Genomic DNA, 13,481 nt, shown 5'->3' with positions numbered 1-13,481 from the left:
AAAAACAATTAAGAATGCTATATTCGGCTGTGCCGAATCTTATATACCCTTCACCGTAGATTTTTAATTTTTAAATTTTTTTTAATCTTTAAAAAAAAATCATTTCGTTCTCGCCACTGACTGTGATAAACAACAAAAACATGCTAAACGTTGTTTTTGTTTTCAATCGTTAACGAGCGACAACAACGTGCTCACATACAATCACGCACAATCTCTGCGTTGTTGTTATCTTGCTTCTGCATGTAAAATATTATCTTATTTGATGAGATTTTCAGAGGTTGTCTCGGATTTTTGCTATTATGTATTTCCGTTATTTATGGACGGATCTTGCTGATTTTAAATAGGAAACTTTTGGAAAGCATGTCTGACAGAATTATAGAAGATTTGGATCCCGAAGATATCTGAGGTCTCCAGAAAACTGATTTCAACAGACACACTCCGCTATATAGGCTCGGAAAATTATATTATAGATATTACAAACGGAATGACAAACTTATATATACCCATCCTCATGACATTTTGTGGTTGGATTTACGTTAAATAAAATATGTTTTGTCTCATGTATTTTTTTACTCCCGTGTTATTTTCTAAAAAAATTATAAATTTATAAATATGTTAAAAACACTTTTTTATAAAATTTAGAGTTTAACTTCTTTATAGGTATGTAATTTTTCTTTATAGAAAATAGAAAATAATTTATTTTATTCAATATATTTTAGCCGACACTGTAGGATAGGTTAGGTTTGGTTGATAGGAGGATGTATAGTACATCAAATCCGAAGAAATTCACCTAGGCCACTATCGGGCCTGTTGTGCGCTCCTTTTCATGAAAAAAAAAAATTGTTCACTGTGTATGTATGTTATTTTTCCCACTGTACAGATTTGTTTTTTCGCTTCTTCGTTCAGGAATGTAACATTAAAATTATTTTGGATGACATTGGGACGGACATTTTGCTCATAATTTTTTTCGGTTACGAATATTTGTGGAAAATTTCATTCCTAGCTCTCAGCTGTTTTTAATAACATATGTTATAAGTTTTAAAGTCCGGTAGAACGACATAATGTTCTTTTGTTTCTTTATTTTTTCTGTTGGTCCGATATTGCTCATTTTTAATACTAAACAAGCCTAGTTAACAGGGAATATTTGAAAAATTATATCACCCTAGCTTCTCCAATTTACGAGCTTTCAATAGTCAGATGGACGGAAATAGCCAATATTTCAAAATCTATACACGCAGCATTTTTTTATCGTGGATTTTATAAATAGCATACCTTTAATTAACTTTTCGATCTAATTTTAAAAAGCTTTTATTAAAATATAACAAAAATGTGAATAATTTTACAAAATTATATTTTATTCGAAATGTACACTTGGTACACATAGAAATCGGAGTTTTCCGATTTTTCGAGAAAATGGTGCATTTTACAGGAAAACTAATGTCGAATTCTAGTTTTTATTTATAAAAGGGTAGCTTGGTCTCATGACCTCATGCATTTAAGGGTTAAGTTTCTTTTAAAATAAAAAATATTCAAATAGAAAATTATATACTGTACTACAACTCAATAAAGTTTCGACAAATTTAATTTGCTTATGTAAAAAGCAAAACTGATCTCACATTCTGATTGGAATTAGTTATTTGATTATTATTTACATAAAAAATAAAATGGGATTTTCAAAAGACCTTACCATTACCTTAAGATAGACTATGCACATTTCAATTTGGGCTTAGAATGTTATCAAATAACTATGCCAATATGATGCAAAAACTTTCTTAAAAACTTATACATAAGCTTCAAATAAAATTTTTCAAAACATTCGTTTTTATCTTCAAAACTATTTGGCCTATAATCTCCTAATTTAATTCCAATATCTAGATTTTTTATTAGAGCTTAGTCGGAGAAAAATCATTTGCACAGTTATTCAGGAGATTTTCGCCGATGCCAAATGTTGCTTAGATAAGATATTCTAAATTTGATATTGTATTGATAGTTGTTGATTATTATTTTTTTTAAACTGATATCATCGGAGGTGCCACGCGAACATGCCACGTTGGAACCCCCCGTGGCATGTCAAGAAAGATCTTCGTCTATATGAGAGCGACATCCAAGAACACCTGGATAACATAGATGATGAAAGCTCATACAGGACAGCTTTGAATACTATCCACCAGGAGGCGGTGGAAGTCTCCATCAATTCCCACCGCGATAATATAATACTGGGAGGTCGTCCCCCACCCGTTGGAAATGAGGAGCGAAACCTACCACGTCGTACTAGAGTGGTATTGGCACAACTTAGATCGGAATGGTGTACCCGTTTAAACTCATACTGGTCGAGAATAAACACCATTCAAGATCTCTGTCCTGCGTGTGGCACAGGACCACACAATGTTCAACACCCTTTTAACTGCAGGGAAAATCCAACTCAATTGGAACCTGAATCCATTTGGACTCAGCCGTTAGATGCGGCTCGTCTAGTGGGTTTAGATCTAACAGATTTGGCTAACCAGAGCGAAGAAGAAGAGTTGGGAATAATTTTTAACTATATATACGTGTAATTTCTGGTGTCGCTGCTACAACAACAATATTGTCATTTTTATTTTCTTTAAACATACTCTCATAATGGACCAATATTTTTCAATTGGACGTAGTAATGGTTAATTTTCAAAGCATTCTTCTCCATACATTTTACCATTTATTTTAAAACTTGAAAAACAGTTGATCCTTAACCAGGAACTTTTTTTTTGGAAATTTGCACTTTATTTTTAATTTACAATAATGTGGACAAATGCTACTTAATATTTTTAATAATTTTTCCTATCATGGCTTTGATAACACAGGCCAAAGAATTGAAGGTTTGTGAAAACTTTTGAAACCAATTCGACCGACTTTAGCAGCTGAAACCGAATCTGATATTTGTTTTTCTCTATCACCCAGTATTTTCTCGGCATATATTACGGACATTTTATATAAAAATAGAAATAGATTTATGTTATAGGGTTTATTTCGATTTTTTCGATGTCATCTTTAATACGGGTCTTCATTATATATTTTTCCTAAGTTTCATTTAAATCGGTTGAAAACAAAATAATATTTCACTATGTTTTTAAGAAAATTTCCCAATATTGCATATCTTGAGTTTGACTTTCATAGTTTATGGGTTAACATTATTCGATGTTACTAAAACTTCAGATATATGTTTCATATTATCTTAAATTGTATAATCTAAAAAAGTTTTATATAAAATGCATAACAGTAAAGAATAAAACCCGTTTTTCGAAATTTTTAACAAAAAATTGTTTTCTCCAAAGTCCTCAGAGTTTAAAATGCCGGTACCGCTAATATGTGACAGATATCAATTTCTTTACTATTTTATTCCCTTCTTTATTGCCCATAAGTCACATGGAGATTTCCCAAAATTTTTAAAACAAAATTAGTAAAAGTTTGAAACTAGTGTTTTGAAACTGCTGTCTGAAGGGTTTTCCATTTATGACACTACCCCAAATACGGTTTACACTATCTAATGAGGATAAAAACTCACATTTAAGTTAAAACGAATATATTTAATGTAACGACATGGTTTTATAAGAATATTTTTCAAAATTTGTATTTTTTTAAATATATCTCAGACACTACATGATCGGAGGAATTTGTAATAAGTTTTACAATTTTTGACCGATGTGTGTGTTTTATATCTTATTATTTATTTGCTGTTAAAATCCAAAAAGACAAATTTAGTGTCAAAATTTTTTAAAAATAGTTTTCCCCTTCAGAGCCGTAGTGCCACCAGATAACGTGGTCCTATCGCGCTAAATTTTTCCAGAATCCATTTCTATAACTTAAAGTATGTATATATAAGTATAATAGAGGTATATGTATATAAGTATAATAGAGGCAGAGACGGCCACTATTCGGAACTTTTGTAAAATTACAAAATTGTATATTTGTATAGTATAGAGTCACAAGGAATAAAAGATGAAAATGTGGAAAATCTGTGGGTGATACGATTATTGTATTTCCATATTCGGAATAGGGTAGAAGGGGGACCATACGCCACTTTTTTTTTGAGGCGACCTCAAATTAAAACCACAATACATATTCTTAATTTTTGTCTTGGTTCAAATACTTAGATATGTTGGCTTTAGTTTTATCCCTTTCAATCTTTCCTAAGTCATCCTCATGCACATATTTTTTTAACTTTTCCGCACTGACCAAAAACGGCGATACCGCTCCATCCATGGGATAAATACGCCAAGGGATGGAGCAGATTTGTCATTAGTAAAATAAGCCAAAAAAATTAAAAAATAAAAACTTATTTTGCTGTTTCATATTTTAATTCACTAAACAAAGTATAATAAACTAGATATTTATTGTTTATTTCACATAACTTAACAAAAAAATTAAACAAATTATTACTGATTTTTTTTCTATATTTTAACCAAATTTTGTTCTACATCACAGTGCCCCACGGGCAGTTCTGGGGTTTAGTTTCAATTTTTTCGGGCTTCAAATTATATTATCGAAAATATTATTATGTCTTATTATTCACTATTATTGACGTTCTATCACTGACCAATATATTTTTTCTATCACAAAAACTAAAAAAGTTAGCTCAAAAAATTCACACAGTGAAATATTTTCACAGCCCTTTGAAAAATAATTAACTCGTCTGCCTCCCATCATATGTAAAGTTAATCTTTCAAACTTTCAGGGATGATAGATAATCGATAAACGAAAACAAAATTTGATAATGCGATAAAATCGATTACTCGGTTTTCAAGTTATTCGCTTTGGCAGATGTGCCCCTATAGCGAATGATCCCCCTTCTACCCTAAGCACAACAAATAACACTGGAATTAGGTAAAGTTATATAAAATGTTTTTTCATCGTTGGCCTGTGTAATTTAACGTTTTGGAATAATAAGCAAAATAAGTTTTCTCCAAATGCGCTTTGAAGCCATTTTTTCAAAATTAATTTAACAATTAAAAATCTATTTATTGGAATTAAATTAGGAGACTGTAGGCTACTTTTTTTGATTGGACATTTTTTTGATTGGACAATTAGTTTTGAAGATATCAAAGATTTTTGATCGATTTTGGTGGGTTCAACCTTTACGTTTGTACAATAAAAATTTATATAAATATTCTTTTGTTTTATGTAGGATTTAGAAAATACACTCTATGTTTGTGAAAGCTATAATTCCTTAGACCAACAATGTATTAATAAAGGCTTGGAACAACGTATAAAATTTTTGGAGTCACAATTAGTCCAGGCACCTATGCCAAGTATTACTTCAAAGAGAAGACAACTCTGTTCAATTGAAGAAGCTTGGAATTTGCCTATCTCATTAGAAATGAGTTCGCGCCAACAACAGCAACAGCATCATCAACAGTCTTCTAATTCTTCTAAAAGACACATAGGAAAAATTTCGGTAAGTACACTAATCTTTTAACTCTATAGTATTTTAATTTTAAATATTTTATTTAGAAAGTAAATTCTAAATAAAATATATATATATATATATATATATATATATATATATATATATATATATATATATATATATATATATATATATATATATATATATATATATATATATATATATACTTTATTATATTATAAACTATATTTATTATATTGTATTTTTATGTGAGGAATTCCATTTTAAATTTTAAAGGTTTTTCCCGTAGTCACCGATTTGGACAAAATTTTATAAACACGTAAAGGAAATTTTGAATAACTTATAATTTTAAAAGTGCTTAAAAATTTTGTAAAAAAAAATCACTAAAATTTTATTTTTGTACAAGATTCTTCAAAACAACTATTTGGTGAAATTTAAAAAATTGTATATAATTTTTTTTAACAATATTCGGAATCATATAAAGAAAAAATCTATCTTCAATTTATTATATTTTGTGGTGGTTTTCTAGTTTCCGTGATATGCTAAAATATCAATGCAAATTTATCAAAATGTCGATAAATGAAATTTTAATTTTTATAAATTTCGTTGAAAATTAAAAAGTATTCTAAATAATAACATTTAATTTCTCATAATCGGTGACTATGGAAAAATCTTTTAAATTTAAAAACAATTGTCACTATGCAAAAGACACAATTAAATTTTCCTTAAAATGAATTGAAATTAACAAAAACTTCGACTTAAATTCATAATAATCACGACCAATAGAAAAATATTGGTTAATAGGTGTCATCTTTAGAAGAGCTATAAAGCCATTTCCCAAAAAAACTAAATAAAATTTCAAAAATATATTTATAGGAATAAAATTAATTGGTCAATTAGTTTTGTAGATATGGTTTAACCTTTATACAGAAAATATGTAATTTTATGAATGAACTAGCTTGCTGACCGCTACTTCATTAGCGTTAAATTTAGGGTTTTAATGTGGAATTTGCAAATATAAAACTTTCGTAATTAAAATTTTTACGTGTTTTCACGTCCACAAAATTTGCTAAAATTTACACTTATTTCGCGCCAATCGCACTTATGGTTAGTAACATATACCAATTTTTACAAAGTTCAATATTGCAAACATTAATTTGAATTTCTAGGGCGGTCCAATTTTATACAAGAATGCCACATAGCCCCTATTCTGGATTCTCATTAACCCGTTTATTTAATTATTTTACAATACTTCAAAAGTTATTACAGATTTATTTATTCTTATTCGCTCAAGACTCTGCATGTCTAATTTTATGTTTCAAAAAGTAAAAGCCAAAAACCGAAAAAGTATCAAAAAATAGTTCTTAATACCTGAGTTCCTAGTTACATCCATTAGCATATTTAATGTTACTAAATTTTATCAAAATTGGTTCAATGAGTTTGAATAAAAGCAAATTTCCCGTTTTTAACCCCTTTTGGTACTTTTTTTTAAGTTGCAATTTCGTAGTGAGCCCAACTAAAAAAGAACTACTGAAAGTTTGATAACTCGACACGAAATTGTCCTTATATAAATCATGCTTTATGCCAATACTCGATATATACTAGGATTGTCATTCGAATAAAAATTATTCGATTAATCGAGGAAAAAATTTTGTTTTTCTTCGAACGAATAAAAAATTTCCAATCTAGAATAAAGAATAATTCGAATAATTTTTGTCGATTAATCGAATATTCGAATAATATCTGAATGTTTCTTATTACGAATATTTTGTTATACATAGCATTGAAATTTTATTAATATTTTGTAAAACAAATCTAAATATAAAGATATGTTATTATTGAAACAAAACCGTTACTAATTTTTACAGTTTATAAAAATTTTTGGTTCTAGTTTTAAAAGTTTATTATATGTTTGCAATAAGTGAAACAGATAAACATTAATTAATTTGGTTATTTAAGTATCTGTCTTTTCACAAAACAACAATTTCTAAGTATACTGAACCCTGTTTCCTGGGAAAAAACGGTGATAGGCAGAAAATTAAAATGGAGACACCACATAGAGGATAAGGTCAAAAAGGCATATCGGTGCTGGGCGATATGTAGGAGAACTATAGGCATGAAATGGGATCTTAGTCCTACTATGAAACATTGGTTTTATAAAAGTGTAATTAAACTAATTCTAGCTTATGCTTCAACAATAATCTGGTTGACTTTGGACAAAAAGTGTAATATCAAACTACAACAGAGAGTTCAGCGTACATGCTGCTTGGGTACAAGTAATGCCATAAGCTTAAAATATGCAACGGATAAGATATAATCAAAATTTAGAAAATGTCAATTAATTTGGCATATATTCCCTTTTGAAAAATGTATAACAGATACTTGGACATTAATTGAAAGTATAAAAAATTGCATTCAACTTTGAGCTTCAAAATACTTTTCAATATCTAATGTAAAAATGCCTAATTTCAAACTTTATTTTTTTGTACTTATAACCAATGCGTAAAAAAACTTTGTTTGTTAGTGTAGTACGTTATCCAGCTTTACGGAAATATAAATTTTTTATCAAAAATCTAAAGTTTACAAAAACCATTTTCGATACGGAAATCAATAAAATTTTCCACTGTGCGAAGGCTGGCTATCAAACATATATTTTTTATTTCGTGTGATAAAAGTAATATAGGAGAATCCATGTGAAAGCAGAAAGCAGTCGGATTTACCATTTCCGATTTTAATGAAACTTACCACACATATTCCACATATTATTGACTTTTTGAATGGAATCTCATTCCAATGTTTAAAAATTGAAAAATATGTTAAAATTTCCTAAAAGTACATATACACATAATTGCCCATAACTCTGAAACTACTCAAAGTCCAACATAATTTTTGATTTCATATTAAAGCCAAAGATATTATATTTAAAATGGTGTAAACAGAGTATTTTACTTCCAAAAGGTTAAAGGTCAATTTTCATAGTGTTAAAATTTATAGAAATACATGGTATGAGGATACCTAAACTCTCTTTTATATTCTAGTTAAAACTTTTCGATGGAGACTCGTGTAGTTCAGGAGTTATTAAACAAGACGTAATTTGAAACCAGCTTTTTATATAAAATCGTATGAAAAATTAAACAAACAGAAAAAATTCACATTAGAATCAATTTCAATTTATACAGTAAATTACATTGTATCTCATAAAACACTGGTCCGATTTAAATTAAATGTACAAGAAAAGTATGGAGGACGATAAGGCCTTACTGAAGGTATCCTTTGTCATCACAATATTAAAATAAACGGTGGAAAACAGCGTGTAAGAAGTTAACTCTTCGACTTCAAAAATTATTTTTAAGCTTCTATCATCTGTAAATGAGATCAAATTTAACTGATCATAAACTTTTCGTAATCTATACAATACAGTAAAGCTAGATCCATATTACAATACTAATTAAATTTAAAGATTTAAGAGATATTATTTAAATAAAGTAGTGCACAAAAGGTAAACAATTAAACTAAAATATTTTTTTTTTTTTTTTTAATTTTATTTTTAAATTAGTACTACCAATAAGTTTTATAATACCCGTAATGTCTACTATAAGAAAAATTCAACTTCAGCCAAATCGGTTCTTATTTGCAGATTTGTGAAGCTTTATCATTTTTTTATAATTGAAGTACTCTAATTTAACACCACATACCTCACCTTGTATTTTAGCAGGGCGGTAACAAAGTAATCGTTCTTAATAATTTTCTTGTACATTTTATTTAAATTGGTCCTGCAGTTTAAGAGATACATAGCATTTTTCATATAAATTGAAATTGATTCCACTTTGTATTTTTTTCTGTTTGTTTCATTTTTCATACGATTTTGTATAAAAAACTTGCTTTAAATTACGTGTTGGTTAATAACTCCTGAAGAAGAAGAATTTTAAATACGGGTCTGTATTTAGACAATTTTAACATATTTTAAGATTTTCAAAGCGCGATATTTTTTGTCTGGAACGAGATTCTGATCAAAAAGTCAATGATTTGAGGTATACTTTCAAACCATAATATGTGTGGGAAATTTCATTAAAATCGGAGATAGTAAATCCGAAAATTACTGTTTTCTGTCCGTTTTGATATGGTTCTCCCATATACTAAAGTAACTCCATAAAAATATTTTTAGGGATTTATTTCATTTTTCATATTTCATTTCATAATGAAATAATTCCCCATTTTAAATGTGAAACAATGTCCCAAAAAACGAATTAAATCCCCAAATTTCGTTGTTTTTGCTTTCTGAACAAATTTTTAGGGAGTTATTTAATTTTTGTTTTGGGGAGTTATTTAATTTTTGTTTTGGGGAGTTATTTCATGACGCCTCCAACAACGGCTTTGCTTAATAAATATTTCCTAAATAGCCGGCCTACGGCCGGGCGCAACAATTTACCACTCTATAATATGTCCAATACCGGCTTCGCTTAGTAAAGATTTCATAAATAGACGGCTTAAGGCCGAACGCTCTTGATACAGGGAGATTGTATTTTTAGCGAAGCCGGTGTCCAATATACCCCAGAGCATAAAACCCTTGAGCCCGGCCAAAGGCCTGCTATCAAACATATATTTGTATACCCTTCACCTTAGTGAGAAGGGTATATATAAGTTTGTCATTCCTTTTGTAATTTCTATAATATAATTTTCCGAACCTATAAAGTATATATATTCCGAGTACTTATAGATAGCGGAGTCGATTAAGCTATGCCCGTCTGTCTGTATGTTTGTTGAAATCAATTTTCTGAAGACCGCAGATATCTTTGTGATCCAAATCTTCAATAATTCTGTTGGACATACTATCGAGAAGTTTCCTATTGAAAATCAGCAAAATCGGTCCATAAACAACGGAGATATGTATGAGCAAAAATCTGAGACAACCTCTGAAAATGTCATAAAAATTCAAGAAAAACAACAACAACAAAAAACTGAGAAAAAACATATGCATAATAAGCAACAACAACACTGTGTATTGGAAAAAGATGTATGTGTGATTGTATTTGGTTTCATTGCGCTGTGTATTTTGTTTGTTTCTTTCTAGTGGATTCGTTTCGTATGTTTGGATGTCTGTTGGTTTCATTGCGTTGTGTATTTTGTTTTTTGTGTATTTCGTTTTGTATGTTTGGATGTGTGTTGGTTTCATTGCCTTTTGTATTTCGTTTTTTTTTTGTGTTTTATTTCGTTTAGCATTGTTGTTTCTTTTGTTTTAGTATTGATATAATAATGATATAGTCGGAAAAATAAAATAAATATATGTACATTTTATAAAATTAATATATTTTAACTACACTGTGGTGAAGGGTATATAAGATTCAACACAGCCGAATATAGCACTCTTACTTGTTTTATTTCGTGTGATAAAAGTAATATAATGAAATAACTCCCCATTTTAAATGTGAAACAATGTCCCAAAAAGCGAATTAAATCCCCAAATTTCGTTGTTTTTGCATTCTGAACAAATTTTTAGGAAATTATTTTATTTTTGTTTTGGGGAGTTATTTCGTGGGGACTTATTTCAAGACGCCCTTAAATTGCCCCCAAGTACGCCAAAGGGTTAATTTTTAAAGAAGATAGATTCTAGATTTGTGGATATATTTTCGTGTACTTTGTCGAAATATGTATATTCATTATAAAACACACAATATTTTGCTATATTTAATGAAGAATATCATATATACAAAAACTTGACTTTGACCCCGGGTTTAAAAGGGTTAATTATCCTCGATTTCAGAAAAATTCTTAGCAATACATAATTCCTTATGCTCATTCTTTTTCTGATCAGTTTTTATATATATCCCTTATAAAATCCCGTATAGACAATTCTCATTTTCTTAAATTCATTTAACAAAATTGTTTAATGTTTGAAAATGGAGTTTTTGAAATGCTGTTGAAATAATGGCCCTTTTTTGATCACAGACTAAATCAAGTAAGCGTTATCCAATTTGAACAATAATTAGTATTAGCATATTTATAGATCTCATTATATATTTTTATAAAATTTTTCTAAACAAAAAAAAAATTCTCTTATATTTACTTTTATGTGTCGTCAGAATCACAAAATTCTCGGAGAAAATTTTAATAACTCAAATATTTTATAACCAATTTTTAGATTTTAATATTCTTAATACCTCATATTTTGAAAAAAAATCGAAGAAGTGAATTTTTTTCGATATATACGCATTTTCAAACTTTGTCGGCGGCGATGCGCGGGCTCTTGTCTTCAAAATAATTGAAGAATATTTTACAGTCTTCCACTTGACGTTAAAATACAACATGTTTTCACACGTAGAAGTTGTTCCGCGAGAAAAGCATATTTTCGACCTATCATAATAAAGATATCAGATTCGGTTTCAGCAGCTAATAGTACATTAAAATCAGTCGAATTGGTTTCAAAAGTTTTCATAAACCTTCATTTCGTTGGCCTGTGTAGTAAATTTTCTAATTTCCCGGAATTTTTCAAATCCCGAGAATTGACATCTAAAAATTTTCATTCCCGAAAATTTATAAAATTTTTCGATATATGATAAACTGCAACTTTTTAATGGCACATTGTATTTTTTTAAGTTTAGGTCATTTCGGTATCATTATAACGTGGTAAAAATTAGATTTAATTTTTATGGAAGAAAATTTAATTTTTTTATACATTTTTTGAATGTTTTCTTATTTTTAAATGGAATTGTCGATCAAAAGCGTTCTTCTTTCGTAATAATGCAACTTTATATTCTAAAAAAATTAATTGTAACTGTAATTATTGTTTTTTACGTTTTAATCAAATCCTTCACTACAAATTTTAAATAAAAAAATTAAAAATAAAAAATTATTTTACCGGAATTTCATGAAAGTAAAAGAAAAACTATCGGAAATAACTACAGACTAGAAACAGTTTCGATCGGAATATGTGACAGTCCTTTTTGAATTATAAAGCATAGCTGTAAAATATTGATTAATAATCGTAGTCATTATTAAAAAGATAAAATTAATGGTTTAATAACGATTATTTTCAATTTCTTGAATTAATTACACAAGTTTACAAATTAATATTATTTTTTTGCTCATGGAATGAAACATATATTTTTGGTTAATTAATTTAAATTTTTTTCCTATATCCTTATCCTTAAGTAGTGCTGGAAAATATTTGAAAAAGAGAATTGATTTTTGGGTGCTTGCACCTGTTTTGGAAACCTAACAATCAACTAAGAAAAAAAATAGAAAATTTAGGTCTTCATTAATCCACTTTTTACCAGATTTCTTTCTTTTTGATCCGATTTTTAGTTATTTTTTTTTTTTTGATAAATTTACCTTATTGTTTTATTTTTCTCCAATTGACCATTCGATATATTTTGGAGCAGGACATTTCTCATAGATGTCCTTATACTTTTTGCTAGTCATTTAGATACCTACATTTACTGCCCGATCCACCACAGATAATATTAAACACCCATACTATTATAAGGTTTCTTTTCCAAAAAAAAACATCCTATGTTTTGGGTGAAAATTAATTTTAAGGTAAAATATTGCGAAATAATTGAAGCATATGGTTGGGGTTATTTTGTTATTTTTACTACGTCCATGATGAATGTCGTAATAAATATCAATATAACATTTGTAAGTAATAATGATAAGGACAGCCAGAACAATTATCCTTATCAACAAAGACTTACAAATTCCCTTCAGTCCGAATATTTTATCGCCTAAACAACAAAATATAGGAAATGATTATCGTCAGTCGAGCCTGAGAAAGAAAAAAATATGGGATAGAGAGGGATTCAGCCGAGATCTCTATTGAATATTAATAGAAATCCAGGAAAAACTTACATTGAAATGTAATGAGTTAAAAAGCTAATAAAACCTGTTTTCACTACTTCTTCATTAGCATTTTAAGTCATTATTTTAACACAGTGATGTCATTGGAGGCAAGTACTTTCGCTCGCTTACAAATAGGGAGTTAAAGAAGTACTTGCAATTTCTCTTACAAAGAAGTTGTGTAATAAGTTATTTTTTAATAATAAAAAGAGCCAGCTAGAATACGAACCAGGGACTTCGGTTTGTT

General features: G+C 28.6%; 1 protein-coding gene across 4 annotated transcripts in view; it reads left to right on the top strand.

The window, feature by feature from the left end:
- LOC119616357 (lysine-specific demethylase 6A) overlaps positions 1-13,481 on the top strand; it is a 371,577-nt gene that overhangs the window by 162,645 nt on the left and 195,451 nt on the right. For all 4 annotated transcript variants that reach the window (XM_037972717.1, XM_037972719.1, XM_037972718.1 and 1 more), the window contains one exon: positions 5,159-5,428. In XM_037972717.1, the coding sequence (XP_037828645.1) occupies positions 5,159-5,428 (270 nt within the window). The remainder of the gene's footprint in view (positions 1-5,158; positions 5,429-13,481) is intronic.

This window comes from Lucilia sericata, unplaced genomic scaffold (assembly GCF_015586225.1).
Source record: "Lucilia sericata isolate MDLA Ls3-8-SP2 unplaced genomic scaffold, ASM1558622v1 Contig000068F_arrow, whole genome shotgun sequence".
NCBI classification, from domain to species: domain Eukaryota; kingdom Metazoa; phylum Arthropoda; class Insecta; order Diptera; family Calliphoridae; genus Lucilia; species Lucilia sericata.
Note: the sequence above shows the minus strand (reverse complement) of the source record. Positions and strands in the feature narration are given on the sequence as shown.